General features: G+C 44.1%; 1 protein-coding gene across 1 annotated transcript in view; it reads right to left on the reverse strand.

The window, feature by feature from the left end:
* Positions 1 to 11,173: 11,173 nt before the first annotated feature.
* The window catches only part of CORO2A (coronin 2A), a 62,314-nt gene continuing 56,445 nt past the window's right edge, over positions 11,174 to 17,042 (reverse strand). The window contains exons 10-12 of the mRNA XM_037374195.1: positions 16,271 to 16,361; positions 15,708 to 15,973; positions 11,174 to 14,285 (exon numbers count right to left, since the gene is read on the reverse strand). Of these exons, the coding sequence (XP_037230092.1) occupies positions 14,154 to 14,285; positions 15,708 to 15,973; positions 16,271 to 16,361 (489 nt within the window). The 3' untranslated portion in view covers positions 11,174 to 14,153. The remainder of the gene's footprint in view (positions 14,286 to 15,707; positions 15,974 to 16,270; positions 16,362 to 17,042) is intronic.

The raw sequence follows: 17,042 nt of genomic DNA on the forward strand, positions 1-17,042 counted from the left end.
CCCCTGCATAATATGCCTGGGTTGTCTTATATATACCAGCTAACCACCCATGCCGATCTCACATCTCCAATTATTTGTCGAGCACCCAGGAGCACCAAACAGATGTGTCTTGATACCTATACTGCACTTTATATTTGTATCTTGACTGTCAGCCTCTCAAGGGGCCTGTGAAAGAGTACTGTAAGGTTATGAGTGAATAGGGATGCGTAAATATTATTGCAAGTGTAGATTATGCTTCACATTTCAAAGAACAAGTCCATATAAAGTCTATCTACTTGTCATAGGGAGTCTGCAGCTTAAGAATGTTTTCTGAGTCTTATGGGGCAAGAATACTGTATGAACTCTTACAGAATCATCTGGACAGCAGGTTTCTTATAGCCATGTCAGCTCTGTCCCCATCAAAGTAACTGCTGTCCTGTTGCTAATGCTGTCATTTTTGCATAGGACTAGGTATATGTCACTGCAGAGGAAATCATTCAGGTCTGAAGACATGCAGTTACCGATGCCAATGTCAACATGAGAGAGTATAAGTGCTATGAGATAAACCAGCCAAGAAGTTGTTTTGCTCTAGTGGAAGGTAATGCACACTAACCACTGCTCAGGTTCGGGTCCAAATTCCAGCAAAAGAAGTTAAAGAGGGATCTGATCCCAGAAAGTAGAAATCACCTGTTCTCTGTTTCTTGGGAGAAGGACAAAACCTGCCAGAAGATGCAGGACTTTGAAGGAGTTTCTGAGACCAAGAAAGCATCCTCACAGATGTTCTGCATTTCTGTCCAAAAAGCTCACTCACCTGACCCAAAGAAAGGACAGAAGTGTAGGAACACCCTGCTTCATGCTGTAGACTGCTTTGTTCCTCCTTACACAAAATTAAGCCAACTTGAAAGATTTTTAATCAGAGGGTCTGCTGTAGTTATTTGCTTGAGCTGGGAGACTGAAAGATCAGCCAACAGTCAGCAACAGCCTGAGGAGTCAATCCAATAAATATGTTACGGTATTTTCCTTGATGTTTTGGGGAAACTGGCTTGAACAGAGGTCAGAGCAGTGGTGAGGAGGAAAGAGTAGCTGGGATCCAAACAGCCAGATATGATTCTGCTTTTAAAAAGTAAATAAAAAGGCATACCATCCAGGCTCTTTTTAAAAGTACAAAACTTCCTATTGCTGCCTGCTTCATAAATGATGTAAACATGCTCAGCTCCACACTGAAAGCAAACTACTACCAAAGTACTTACATATGCATCGGCAGTAGTGTGTGTTAGTGTGTGTACATGTGCATGAGAGTATACATACACATGTTTATATGCATATATTTGTGTAGATTCATCACCCAACCAAGCATCTGTATTTCTCCATGTGGTATTAGGAGAAAGGTAACAAACCCTTGAACTGTATCACAGTAGAACTGTCTACTCATTGTACAACCTACTGGAATGAGGCAGAATGAGAAGAAGGTAAGAGAACATAGAAATGAGATAAGAAAAAGAAAAACTGTCATAACAATTGCTCATCAACAGTCCTGCAGCCGTCAGAGTGACTGAGAGATCCCTCAGAAAGGATCTCATGAAGGATAAAAATATAATGGAGGGCTAACACTCCTTATAAGACAGTGCAAGCCAGTGTCGTAGAGTGGTACCACAGTACCTTCTGCCTTCCCTGAGGAACCATAAGGAACTGGGCTGCCAGGTATCAGAGTAGCATAAGACTGATGACAGTTGAGAAAGTCAGCAAAAGCATAGACAGTTGGAGAAGGACAGGTGGAAATGAGAAAGCAGGTTACCAACCCTTGAAGAAACACCCTGCCAAACAAGTCCTGGACTGGTGTTAATGGCTTAGCTCCTGAGTGCATGGAAATATGTAAACAATTCCTAGCTAGGGAATACCCTGAAGCAGGTAAGCATAACAACAGCCAAGTGGCAGAACTGAAGTGCATGCTTAGTTCACAGGCACAGTGGCTATCTAAGCGTTTCCTCTCTTCTGTCCTACAGCATCACTGCAAATTAGATTCCTGCCCCAAAACTGCAACAATAAAAGCCTTTACTTTGCAGTGTTATTCCAAAGAAGATGCAGAGAAATGGGTCATGACACCTTCAGCTGCAGAGCTAATCCATCATAATGCATTGTAGCTCCTACAAATTGCTACCCCAGGCAGATAATGGCAGGCATTTCCAATCATCCCCAGATGGCTAATATGTGGCAATGGTTTGTAACCTGCATATGCTGGACCACCACAGCTGCTCCACTGAGTGATCTTGCAGTATTGACGGATGCTGCTTTTGACCCAGAACATTGAACATGTTTAATGGTGAAGTATTGCTATCAAAATCATTATCTTCTCTTCCTTTCCTCCATATCCCCAATTGAAAGGTCAGAAGTAAAATCAAGCTCTATCAAAGCTGTCTGGTTTTCTCATTTCTGGAAGAGATATTTGTGCTTTCATCTGACAGCTTAGTTGAAATATTCTGTCCTATGCCAATAGATAGGATGGCTCTGCACATTAACAAGCAGTGCACAAGCAGAATGACTCTTACACCCTTACCAGGAAGCGTATAGGTTGTCTTTGTGATGGTACACAGCTGCTGCTTTCTCCGTTCCCAAACATAAGATGTTGCTTTCCTCTGAAATACGAAAATGACACAGTTTACTTTTTTTTTTTAATCTGCTTCCTAATTTAATCTCTAAGGAAGCCACAACTGCACAGAAAATAGCCAACCATTATCACTACACTTGGTACTGTGTTATGCGTCATAACATCTTTCACTCATGGGCTGAAGACAACCCCATTTTCAAGTTCTGCCAGATAATCCTTCAAAATTGTTTAAAACAAAACAAATGCACTCCAATTACTTAAGGGGGGAGTGGGGTGTATACATGTATTAGTGTATATACTTAATGGTCACATATGAGTTATGGACATTTTAAGAGCCTAGTCCTTGGAGTTTTTAAATCTGCAGCAATCTTTCATCTGACTCCAGAAGGTGGAGTTGAACCTTTACTTTGTTATTCATTCTCCCCTCTTCAGAAGCTATGTTGCCTATTAGTACTGAATTTGTCCCATCTTCTGTGCTCCTTTTTAGTCTCCCTTCCACGTTACTTGCCTTTGGCATCGTTAAGTCTGTATTCTCACTGATCTTTTGCTCATTCAATGATTTTAAGGCTGAAGGGACTGTTAAACTGTCTGATCTGATCTTCTACATGACCCAGTCCAGAAAAGCTTACCCAGGCACTTTCACAATGGGCCCAGTGACTCACATTTAGCTAAAATATTATCCAATAAGCACCTTGTCATCATCTGAGGACATCACAGGACAAGGAATTCACCACAGCCGGTTTTTTCATAGTGTCATTTGGGTGTCATTATTTTAGAACTGAAAAGGAAGACTTACTTGCATTTTGCCCTTTCCTATTTTCACTTTCTCTCAGCACTTTATGATTTTTCTCCAACATTTTTGCATATTTGTAGTTTATACTTACTCTTCTTATATGTGAACTACATGTGGTTCATTACAACAGGAAAATATAAGACTTTCTGTCTATACTGAAAATTCAAGAAAGAGGCCTCATAATGAGGAAGAGATCCCATTCTATGGTACCCTATACTCAAAGAGAGCGTTCTCATACCCTCTACCAGGGAGCAAGATGTCAAGGTATGCAGTCCTTTTATAAACAAATATAAGAGGGGCAAATGAAAGTAAAGTTTGAGCCAGGCAGGCACTCACCCAAATCCATGGATTACATTGTTGAGTATGGTTGAGCAAGAATGACTGTACTTTGTTCATTGCTTTCCACTAATAAAGACTGGATAATAACAGCTGGATTCCAAGCTATCGTAATTCAACATAGCACTATAACTATCAGGAAGAAAATTTTCATCTGTTAATTTCTGATGGCACACTGATGGAGTCTAACCTCCCATTCCTTACTCTTCAGGCGTATTTTCATTTCAAGATGTTTAGAAAATACTTTTAACAAAGACGCCTGAAATACTACACACAAGCTGAAATCACCATCTGAAAAATATGAGGAGGAAAGCATGTAGCAACTCTTCAGGAAGAGAGGTCAGATTGCAGTGAATATACTGAGCATGATTTTATGCATTTCTGTAGGAAAGCAAGCATCATACAGGCTGTCAGAAACAGGGTTACACCCAAGATAACCTGTGAATGTACCCTTGTCTTCTGGGAGTCTGTGTACAGTGTTGCATCACAAGATTTGAAGAGACCAATTTAAAAGGACCCATAGGATCAGTAAGATTAGTCCAGCAAGGAAGAAGAGAATGTACTGAGGGTAATTTCACCTACAGAGGAAGGACTCAGTGATCTTTAGCAGCATAGAGAGCTATTGCAGAATAAATAAATTAAAAAAAAAAACAGGAATAGTCTGTTCTATAGTTCTCAAAATAGGACAAAAAGTAACAGCCTGAAGTTACAGAAAGAAAAAGCCAGGTAAGACATTGGTGTAAAACTTGCTGAGGATGATGATGGAAAAACATTGGCATAGATCACCTACAGATGGCACACATCACCATCACTGGAAGTTTTTAATAGGCTAGACAAACACCTGCCAGGAATGGCACAGGTGCAGTTAATCCTGTCTCAGGCACAGGCATGGATTGATGACACCTTTAGTCCTTTTCAGCTCTGCTGTATACATAACTAGAACCAAATAAGCTAATAAGGAAGACACATTGGAGTCAACTACACTTACTCTCCCCAGTGAGTTCCAGATCACATTTGCTTGATTTTTTAAATCTGAAATACATTTGTTTGCTTGTATAGCAAAAAATCTTTTACACAGATAATTTACAAAGCATTTCACATCATGGCAAATTACAGCTGTAAATGCAAATACAAGTAATATGTGGAGAAAGATTACAATATAGCCTCAAGGTATCATCTGGAGTCTTATCTGCTTAGCTTATTGACAAAAGATGAGCTACTCTAAACTGTTGGTGAACTGTCTTGCCATCTTAACTGCAAATTAAGCTGTGTTCTTTCTATTTGGAATATCACTGTCAATCATTTAGATTCAAGAGCTGGAATTGTAACTTGTGATTTTTTTAATGGTTCATAGGGCAAACCACCATAATTGTCTTGCCACTATGTCACTGTTCCTAGGGAAAAATTTAAAAATGAGTGGGAAGATACAAGGACTGATAAAAAGGAAGATGAACAAAAGACAAAAACTATGCAAAGTAGATATTATTACTTAGAAAACACAGAAAAAGTGAGAACAAACTCATTGCAAGTGGCCAAGCCCATTTCTTCCTAGCCATAGACTGTAAACACCAGTACAGCTCTATTGTAAAATGCAGTGTTGCTATACAGCCTCTGAAAATCTGCCTCACTGGTTTTATCTGGAGTTACCTAAGAAATGTGTTTAGTTTATTGGTCACAACCAGAAGTCACTGTATGGTGTCACCTCCCTGATAGCCACCATTAAAAACGTTACATCAGGTTTGCTTTTTGTCAGCAAGATGAACTGGCAAAGGCTAAGTGAGAAAACAGAGAAAGCCACACAATATACCTGCCAGCATCAGGCAACAAATCAGCAGGACTAAAGACAGAGACACAAGGTTGGGTTTATTGGTCTGAATATATTACCCTGCTGTCTAGCAGCAGCAATGAGAATAAAGGCATGGTTTAACTGACAAACCATTAAGTGGAAGTTTATGGTAGCCCTCAGTTCTCTATTCAAATCTAATCATAGATGCTAGCTAGCATCTTAGAAGTTCAGCAGGCTTACTTTCTTGTACACACTAGTGATAGGGAGACCCTACCTAGGACGTATCGTCCACACATTGCCTGAAAACCGTTACAATAGCATTCATTTCTATTCTCAATCCCTGGCTATATAACTAGTCCCAGGCTCCAAATAAGTTGATAGTAGTTCAATGGCTTCATGTTGTGCTTTCATTTGTTATTTGGCACTCATTTGCATGATTTTATGCATGGTGACAGGAACATGCAATATGTCAGGGTATAAATACTTTGTTTAATGTTAGGCATACAGGCTAAAACCAACATAGATAAAGATGGAAACATACCATCATCACTAGGAAGATGTAAGAAAGAGCTCCTTCTCCAAAGACAAATATTAGCTATGAGAGCACTGGCTGTTAAATTCTTAGTCTATACTTCTACGAACTGAATATTACAATAATTTTTTTAAGAAAATCACTCCCAATAAGGTACTCTTGAAGAAACTCAGGCATTTATAACACCCAAGTTCTAAGTACCAGACTGTTCACTTAAAGGAATCCTCGTGAGAAGGAAAACACTCCTCCTTTCTGATTTCTGGCAACAGCTGATAGCAGAAAGCTGTAAATGAAAAGATGCGATTTTTTAAATAGGGTATCTACTGTTCCCCAGAAAGGCTTAGACATTCAATAAAAAATCAAATTAAGGTATGTCACCAAAGTAACCTAATTAACATAATTTATTTCACATGCCAGAAAACAAATAGGATCTAAGATATTCCTGTTCTATGATAAACAGTTCCATTTAACCTACATATTTTTATATAAATCACCAATGTGAGAATACTCTAAAAGCAAAGGTAGATGGAATTCATATGCTCCGATCTTTTGTTGTTTTGTTAAAATTTCTAAATAGCTCAGCTTTCAAACCTCGTGTTTTATTATCATTAGATAAGCCCATTTTCACCTTTACCATAGATGTGAGAATGTTTTCTGAACTATTTGCTTGGGCTTGCCATACATGAAACAATAGTTCCCTCTTCTGGACTGAGGTAATGTTGCAGTTATTGCAGAGAAACTGCTGCAGAATGGAATTCCTGTTGACGTTTACTGAGAGGTTAGGGTTTTTTTCCTAATTAAATAACCTTACAGTAACATGAAAATCCTTAAAGTCTATACACAAAGAAGTCAAGCACATAAAGAAAGAGAGGTGAAGAAATCAATGAAGTATTGGATCTTGGGGGTGTGCATTCAATTTCTGCTGAAGGCACTGACAGGTACAACAGCTCTAAGTAAGGATCTGTCACAATATCAATAGCGAAACATGAATTCCCTGGAATGCACTGACTCCCAAATTCTCAGTGTTTAAAAAAAAAAAAAAAACACCACAACTGTACAAACTGCTGAACTGGAAGGACGAGTTTATTTTAAACAAGTCTTTAATTCAATGTCTCGTGCTTTTGGACCTCAGCATGGATTATATAACTAAAGACCAGCTACAAACTACACTAGAAATAACCACTCACCGAAAGGAGAATCACTAAACAAAGAAGGTAAGACAGAAAAATCTTGAGGGCCTGAATTCATAAAACAAAGTGGCCCCTCAAAGACACCAATCCTCATCTCCACCTTGAGCAAAGCATTAGGAAACAAATTTGCAAAGGAGCACAAGCATCTCTCCCAAGTTCCAGGCTTTTGTTCGCAAAAAGCAGCCCAGAAGAGTAGATTATGCAGTACAGATGAGCTGAAACACCTGAAGAATTTGTAGCTGAAGACAAATGACAGCTACACAATCTTGCAAACAAATGGTACTGAAGTCGCCTCTGGAACAACACATACAGAGGATTTCACAGGCAAACCTTGCTTCACAGACCTCCATGATTCTTGTCTTGGCTGGCAAGGAAAGCCTGAGAAAACTGACAGCCTTCACAGAGGTTTCCTTGTGCACTGAGAAAAGCCGAGGGCGGGCAGGTGTGAGAGGTGCTGCTGTGGCTATCACGCAGCCTCGCCTCAGCTGCTTTCCCCCAAGGGGCCATGCAGGGAAAGTCTCTCTGGCCAGGGCTGCCTCAGTGGAGATGCCAAGCAGACAGATCCCAAGAGAGAGGCTGGCCAGGAGCCCATGGGCTTTGAGGTCGGGGTGGCTTCTAGGAAGGGTCTTCCACCCAGACAAGGGCAGGGTCTCCAGTGGGGCGAGCGGGTGAAGGGACTGTTCCCTAAACAGCACTTCCTCCCTCAGGTGGTGGGCAGTGGCAGGGGACTTCAGGGTGCACAGAATTACAGGCTGGCCTCCTGAAGTGCTCCAGGGAACACTGGGTCCCTGACCAGTCCCAGCAAGCCTGTAAAGAAGGGACGTCTGTCAAACTCTGCTCCTTTGCTGATGGCTGTACTGGCCCAATGATGTCAGGGGGAGCAAAGGGCTGCAGCAGCAAAAGCAACATCCCCTACACCAGGACGGGGAGCCTATGCATGCCCACCCCTTTTCCTTCTCCATGTCATTCTTCTTCTCTTCCACTCCTTTTCCTTTCCCCTTGCCTTTTCCCCACACCACAGTCCCTGCTCGCCCGCAGCCCTGGGAGACAGGCCCTCCTCCCTGCTCCAACATGGTGCCTTTGGGTTGTACCAGGTACACAGAGTGCCCACCCCCCAACAAAATACCTTTGATCCTCTGGATGTGGCAGGGGCAGGAGTTGTGTCACACTCAGGAGGCCTCTCTGAGGGCTCCAGTTACCACCTCTTGCCTACCGTCAGCCCCGCCTCGTCTGTCTTCCCAGTGTGTTAGAGCCCAATTCTCTCCGTTCACCTACCTGGCGAAGCCCCCCGGGGCCTGGCCCACAGGCTGGGCAGGCCCTGACAGCCAACGCCGTCGTCCCCTGGCCTGGCACTGGGGCCTGACACCTCACTTCTGCCCCAGGCCTGGCCTCAGGTCTGGCTATGGCACAGCAGTCACCCTTCTCAGGCCATACAGGCAGGCCTAAAGCCATGGCAGGGCCTCGCACAGGCAGGGAGGCCATCGCTGGCCTTCACCCAGGACTGATGGCACATGCAGGCTGCAATGCTGTGGCCATGTCCCTGCACTTCCCACCCACGTCCACACAGATGGTGAGGATCTCTTGACCAAAACACCCCCAGCCAGAGATTGCTCGAAACAGCCCCTTAGAATCATGGAGAAGTTTGGGCTAGAAGCAACCTTGAAAGTCATCAAGTTCCAACCCCCCTGCCATGGGTAGGGACACCTTCCACTCACAGCTCACAGCTCCATCCAGCCTGGTCTTGCAAGCTTCCAGGGATGGAAAGCATCCTCTCTTTGAAATAAAAGTGCCTCATTGAAAGGAAAGAGTGAGACTTTGCAGAGGTTCACATGGACCTGGGGAGAGCAAAAGCTCTAAATTCAAGTCCAGCTCTAAAGTCTATAGTCCAGTAAATCACAGTCTCTGTTATATATCAGAAAGTTTTATTTAATACTCTGTGAACTCCAAATGTTCACAGTGTATCAGGAAATTTGCCCAGAGCCTGGGAAGTATGCCCTTCTAGCTAGGCAGGCAGAAGGACAGATATGCTCGACTTCAACTTTTTCTGTGCTTGATTCATTTAATTATTGGTTGCAAAAAAACCACAATGAACTTTATCAGGAAACTAAATTAATTAAAGGGAATTAAAAATTCTTTTTCTTAAAGGCTCAGATAAAATCACACAAAAAATATCTGCAGGAACATCTTTGTGAAAACTGAAGAGAAGAATCCATGGCCCCAGCCCCTGGCAAAAAAAAAAAGCTTCTTGCAATGATCAGGTTGCCTCTGGAACTCTCCACCCTTACACACACATGTTAGTCTTGCTGCTAAAATGTACCTAAACATGTTGCGTCAAAAGAAGATGCACAGAAGCTGACAGAAATGAGGCTGTTAAGACTGCATTAAGCCAAAGAAGCTGATTGGTTCTCTAAAGACCATCAGTAGTAAGTAAGGTTTGATTCAAAACACGTTACCTTCACATTTGGGTGATTTTACTCTACAGACTATTCCGCACATCTGTGTTTTCTATTCCTTACTCATGTTTGCTCACATATGCATTTGTATATTGAGTCCTGCTGAAATATGGAACCAGTGCAAAGATTTGACTTTGGCACTTAAAACATATACACCCAAAGATGAGCTAAGGTACTGCTGCTATTTTCCCAAAGGTCTTGCAAGATCTGACCAAATATGTCCATGTGGGTCAAGATGGTGAAAGTATAATGCAGCAAATAAAACACAAAGCAGAAAAGTTCTGTAGCCAGAAGCACAGTCACCCCGTCTAATCTGGATGGAAGAATGTAACAAGCACCACTTATCCAAGTTCTCCTGTTAAAGGAAATAAAAACTGGACTGACTTGAGCCACCTCTAATGCCCCTCACCCATGCCTTCCATATCTGATGGCTGAGTTCTGGGAAAGATGCAAAATAATCATAACTCCATGTGCTCTTAAGCCTCTTCCTCTGTGGATCCTCAGGGTTGTTTGTGGTTGGATAAGAAGTAACTGGATGTGCAAATTTCTACTGAAGAAAAAACATGCAAAAAGAGGAGAGAAAAATCAGGAGAAGAAACCATCTTGACTTAAGCACACATTCCTTTTAAGAACTCACTTAAACAGATTACTGTGCATCATTTATTGCAAATAGGGATTTGAAAAGAACTGGGCATAGCATTATTAGCCATGTTATGGCACTGAAAAATGAAGTTCAGAAACTTCTTCTCTGCTTCTCCACAAGGAGCTTAATCAGGAGAGGTTTCTTTGCTGACAAAATCAGCAATTGTCAGTAGCTCAGACAAGCAGGGTTTTAAGCGTGGTAGCTCCAGCCATGTGGCCTTGGTCCCAGCCTTGTCAGGGCCAACTAAAAGGGGATTTCCTGGAGGCACATGAGCCACTCAGGACCACTAGAAGGAAGTGAGAAGTGACAAGCAATAGTTAGAGGAGACTACTGACCACTACAAGGGTAGAAGCCCCGTATCTGCTGACCAGATTTATCATCTAGGGAGGTTTGCTGCTTGCCTGGGGCTCTCATTAAGGATGCTGTCCAGAGGCTATCAAGGCTCATCTGGCTCTGTACTATGCAGTGCTGGTTTTCCATGTATGCACCAAAGATTCTGCCAGGGTGACCTGAGATGTATCAAGTGTGACTAGCCAGGGGCACTGCTTAATGGCATGGGCACCCAAGTGTTGGTTTTCTCCATCAGGCCCAAGGAGGATTCAACAGATACTATAGGTGAACCACTGGTCGCACAGCTGCTGTTCATAGCAGGCTTTTGATTTCCAAAAGCACAGTAGCCACGGTGAGAATCTGAAGAGTTTCACATACACCTAAGGCAAGTGAAAGCTGGCAGAGAAAAATGGGTACTGTTGTGGTGGATATCTTCTGTATATCAGATGAGGGAGGACCAGGTTAGGGAGTAGTTCAACACCTTGGATGTACACAATAAGAATAATAAGAAACCAACAACCTTGCATGTATCAAAAAGTAAAACTCTAAATATATTTATTATTCAGTTACATTTGCTTTTCATTGCACAAATTTGGTTTTTATCCCCACGTTTTACAGTTTTTTACAAAGCTGTTAGGAGTTTTAGAAACTATTAAAATTATCACTTAAGTCTATCTAGGCACAGTTCATTAACGCATAACTCCATTTCCTCCATATTTTTTCTCTGTGTGAAAGATTTATGGTTGCATTTATGCTCCAAATTGAAATACAGTTCACAGCTTACACTTTTACGGGCATACTGTCTAAAAAAGAAGTTTTGATTAAATAGTCTTACTTTATCAAATGTTGCCAGCAAAGCCTAAATGAAAGCAACTTCTTTTCCAGAAATGCTGAAATCAACACAACCCTAAGATAAGAACCATGGCAGCTGACCATTTACTATGCTAACCAGTCATAGGATAACAAAGAAATGGTCCACAAGAGGATTTTAAAATCCTGCTAAATGACTCTGACTTGGAAATAATTTAAATAATTTATTCTGTATGAAAAATAAGAAAAAAAATGCAGCAAATAAAACACATATGGTGACAAGGATGTGTCATATCCCCTGGACTGTCAAGGCTGTGTCAAGTGCTCTCCCTTCTGATAATGATAGCTTGAAAACTAGAGTGTCATGTCCCCGGGGCTACCCTCTGTGACAATGGCTTTGAAGTTAGAAGCTGTCAGGCCTGTTTGACATGGCTAAAAAACTGTGAGCTTCTTGACTTCTTACATAGCTCTTCTCTTTGGTGAGAAAGCCTGACCACTTCTGGTGTAAGATTCATGTTTGGGTTAAAGCTTTGTATCTGAGGTGAGATGCTTCTGCATGTAACCGCATACTGCAGAGTGTTCCTAGGGCACAGGAAAGTCCACTCTAGAAGATCTGAAATGAGCTGAAGTTTGTTTCAACAACTTTGTTATTAATATATTCTTTTTACAAAAAGAATAGTGTTAAGTAAGTGGATGATGCTAAAGGACTCTTCCTGAAGAACATGAACAACTATCCCCTCTTCGTAATGCTGCAGAAGGAAATGACAGTATTTGTGACTGTAGCACCCACATCTGTTGTTGGTATTTAGAAATGAATGAAATATTTTTGAAAGCTGGATGAAGTCTTTGCATAAGAGCAAAAGGCATGACAAAGTCTTTGTGTGATTCTCATACACGAGTATTTAGAGCCCACGAGCTCCCTGCTGGCTATTGCCTTCAGGGATAACCAGAGGGGCATCTCACATGAGCACAGGCAGTGCACAGCCTTTTGTCCCCTTGCTAAGGAGTCCTGTTTGTGGAAATTTCATAAGAAGGGTTTTTGTGTTTGGTGGTTTTGGTTGGTTTTTTTAGACTTTGGGGAAACAGGCTTCAGGGAACTAGCAGGGCATAGCATTCATTCCTGCATGTGTCACAAAAGAGGTGCACAGTTACAGGTTAAACAGCATTTGCTTGTTCTGGTTGGGTTTAAGACATCTCCCTAAGCTGTGCATTTGGGGCAAGGAAAAACGTTCCCCCTCCAGTGCTGATGTGTTGCTCAGACCCTGGGACAACCGACAGTGCGCTCCTACCCCACACCGTGGGAATAAATGAGAGAAGACCCCCCAGGCACGGATGAGGCAGGCAGGTCTGTGTACTACCCCTGTTGCTGTCACTGGCCCAGCTCGGCACACTGCAGACAGACTGCATAAAGCTGGTCACAGGTGCCAGCCCTGAAGCCAAGGATGGGACCTGCATCCTGCAGCTGCTCTTGCCCTAAGTAAAGGGCTGGGGAAGGCAGTGAGCTAGAGAGCTGGTGCAGAAGGGCACAGATGAGTGTGGCTGCCAGGCTTGGGGAGGCAGGGCAGCCCTGGAGGATGCAGGGAACTGGGCAACACAGCTGGGAGTAGGGATTCTGCAGCTGCAGGTGGCTGCAGGCACAGGACAAGGCGCTGGCACCTGGGAGCTAATGAAGCAGCAGCTGCAGGCACAAGGACAAGCAATACTCCAGCAACTGGGGAGGGCTGTGCCTGACCAGCCATGGTCCTACAATCCTCCTGTGGTTGACAACACACTTGTAGCACCAGTGCTGAAAGGTCTGCAGTGGGTCAGGCAACTCTTCCCTCATCCTTTTAATGCCTCTTGGCAAACACCCCACTGCCAAGCCTGTGCAGCTTTAAATGTTGTCCTTATTTGTCTGATGAGCACCACAGCACCACAGCCCCCAGCTGACTGTGGCTGGTCTTTGGCAGAAGGAGTGAAAGAAGGCCACTGACCCAAAGGACCCAAAAACTGCACCTGCAGCTTCTCTGGTAAGAACCAGTCCACACCACCACCCCTTTGAAGTAAGACCTCCAAACACCAACTCCCCTTTACCTATCACAAAAGTGCTGCCATCGGCAGCCCCAGTGCAGCCTCCCACTCACAGCAGGACTATCCCCAGAACATGGTCAGGGTAGCCATGACTTTGCCTAGCCACCCAGATGTGGGGCCAAACCGAGGCAGGAGGGGTGCATGAGGATCACTTTGGAGCTAGAGGTGCCTCTGAAGCTCAGCTGCAGAGTGGTCTCCCAGGGCAGGAGGGCAGCAGCCCCAGGAGCTGCACTGCTGGATCCAGGAGTAGGAAAAGAAGCTGGCAGCTGCCTTCAGTGTCCCATTCCCTTGTCATGTGGAGGGGCAGCAAAACAGGTTGTTCCTAGAGCTTAACAGGTGGCTTCTCCAGACCAGAAAAGCAAGATTTTCCAAAGTCTCTCACTGGCAATAATGCATGAGCTTCTGACACAAAGTGCATGGGCAAGCAAAGGGAGCCTGAAGAAGTACAGCAAGTCCATCAAAAACTGTCTGGTGATGATTAGGGAAATGTGACCACCACAAGCCAGGGACGTCCATGCTGCCTGAAGCATCAATTTTTCCCCAGCAAAAACCCTAGGAGGAGTTATCCACAGGAACTGGACTCTGCTCCAGCGGCCAGGGGTGCAAAGAGCTGCAGGCCAGCACCCTCAGTAACTGCCTGTGTCCATGCAGAGGTTTCTGAGCTCCAGCTCCAGCTGTTTAATTTGGACATCTCTCTGGTTTACCAGCTCACGTAGTCTACGGATTTCTTCCTGTTGCCGATAAAACATCTGCAAAAGCTGTGAGAAAATCACATTTTATTTCCTTTACACTAAGAAAACACAGACTTAACCTGTCAAATGCCATCAGTCCCATCACATGATTTCTGAGAGAAAAAGTATCTAAGGAGAAGGCCTTCAACCAACAGATTGAACATCAGCAGTGCTCCTGCTGTCCACTAGCCTGGGCTATGAGTTCGGGTGTTTCTCAGCACCATTTTATAATGATACATCTGCTTAATTCAGTGGAAAAGTTCAAATAAAATAATGTTCATACAACTGATCCCTCAAAGACAGTCTAAACACAGACAGTACCTGGAGTCTCAGTTCCTGGATGTGCCACATCTCCTACTCTGACCTTGAGCAAGTCCTTTTACTCCCTTTCTCTTTTTCCTGTTGATCATGCTCTGCCCTCTCCAGCTGGGACCAGGGACTAGTATGGCCTTTCAATTGTACACACAGCACAGCACCCAGCTCTGCAATGGCTGCTTCTGTAACCTTTGGGCATCAGCTCAGAAACATGGAGCATATCCTTTTCCACACCACAGGGAAATCTAGCTGTGGAAATTCCTGTCCTATCAAGCTGCAGGGCTATTCCTGTCCTATTAAACCTTGCAGGGCTAAAAAGGGGACCTAAGCACAGCTATAGGAAAGAAATCCTTCCAGGGTTCCTAAAGGCAAACAAGCCACATGTACTCGAAAATGTCCCTGAGCTGCAGCAACAGGGAGTTTGCAAATCACCACAGAGATCTACCATTGTACAAGCTTTGGTTACTACACATGGATGGTGTCGGCCATGGCTGAAGAAATGATGGAGCTGCCAGGACCTTTTCTGGAGCCATTCTCAGCAGCAGGCTCTGACAAGCAGCCAGCCTCAATGGCACTGCACTGCCAAGTTGTCCCCCAGCAGTGAGCTGCCAAGACAGGGGCAGAGCCAGCCCCTTTCACATGTCAGGGTCCACAGTCAGGTTAGGTGCTTAGGACTACGTGAATATGCCATGGGCCAAGGCAGCAGGGTGCACCCACTCCTTCTGCAGGCATCACTGCTGCCTCACCAGCCTCTCTGAATGCAGCTCTCATAGAAGTCTTAGACTGCATAAACCCCCTTCTCTTCTCCAGAACCTTGAGGTCACAAGAACCTCCTTGTCCCCAGCCAGCCATCAGCAGGCCTGTGCCACAAGAATGCCTAGGTAGTGGGAAGACTGATAGTTATCTCCTTTACAGACACCCACAGCTGGGGTACCACTGGGCAACATTTTTGCTCCCTGTGTGGCAGCCAGGGCATGCAGAGCTTTTGTGCCCACAAAGAATGAAGAGCTCACACTGGCCCAGGTCTGCCAAATAAGTCTTCCCCGGATTCTTTCACCTTGTGAATACCATCCTTTTGCAGCTGACTCTGGGCATCCCCCCACAGCCACAGCCCTTCACCCCAGATGTTCACACCTCATTTTCAGTTTTTGGTGGTGGACACTCGAATATGTCAAAGCCATTGGAGAGGCACATTTGCTCATTTTTCAGCAATTTTTCCTCCACTTTCAGCTGTTTTCTACTGTCTTCAGTCTCACTTGGCTTCTGCATGTCCTCCAGTGGCATCCTTCCTCCCTGGTGCTGGCTCAGGTCAGTAGTTTTCATGACTGGCTCTGGCTCAAGAAACTGTGGTAAGGCATTCACAGTTCCAGAGCCTGGTCTCAAGGATACCAAGAGAGGCCCTAGGAAGGGAGGCAGGTGACAGGTTATCACTCACAAACCACATTCAGAAATCAGCGGTAAGCAATTCATGAAAACAACCTGCAGGGATAAACATGAAGGCACTTGACTGCAACAGCTTCCAGAGTTCACAGTGGTAAATATTTTCACCACCAAATTATTTCAGCTTACAGCCATATTTGTTATGTCTCTCCTTTTCCTCCCTTCCTCTTTCTCTGGCAGTTAACAGGCCAGAGAGCCAGTGGCAGCTTACCCAAGCCCTGGGAGCTGAAGGGCTGGGGAGCTCTCCATGTGCTGACCTTTGTTAACTCCGTTCAGCCACTCTTGTGCTGTCAGCGATGGCTGGGTTCCTGTGGTCAAGGGGTAGATGTCTTCTTGGTATGACTCCGACTGCAAGCAAACAGAAGTTCAGAGTCACTGTATCAGTGATGTTTTGGCTTAGAGGGACCATAGCGGATTGTGGTAGAGAAAGTTTGTTCCATCTCAGCACAAGGGAGTGTCATGAGCACTCACTGGCATGGACATAAAATCTTCTCATCTGCCCCAAGCCTCTCTCCTCCTCACCCCAACTCAGAAGAACTGCACCTGAAGGTCTGTTTCAATTCCTGACAGTAAGGTCTTTACACACCCAGACAACAGACTGGGGGAGGTTGGTTACAGAGGCTCTCATGAACTCAGCATTCCTGAGAATGAAGTGAATATGAAGGATGGACACAAGTCTCAAATCACCAGCTGATCATCAGCTGACAGAAACTGGACAAGGACATAACATTGGAGGTGCATGCCTGATTGGTAGTTGCAATGAGCATTATCTCTGCTGTTTCTCTAAATTCAAGGAACTCATACCTTCCGATGTTTCTGGAAGTACAGGGCCCATACTGGCATTTCCAACAACCTTTGCTCACACTGTCACATGAAAGCTACCTTGGCTAGCTACAGGTTCATGACCTGGGTCATTCTCCAGCCACACCAGCTCTAAGACTTACTTCTACACCATGCTCAGTGCAATGGGTCGAATCTTACATGCTGCAGAACAACTGCCTGTAACACAGCTACAGCCAATGGGTAAAG

The sequence above is a fragment of the Falco rusticolus genome, chromosome Z (assembly GCF_015220075.1).
Source record: "Falco rusticolus isolate bFalRus1 chromosome Z, bFalRus1.pri, whole genome shotgun sequence".
Classification (NCBI taxonomy): domain Eukaryota; kingdom Metazoa; phylum Chordata; class Aves; order Falconiformes; family Falconidae; genus Falco; species Falco rusticolus.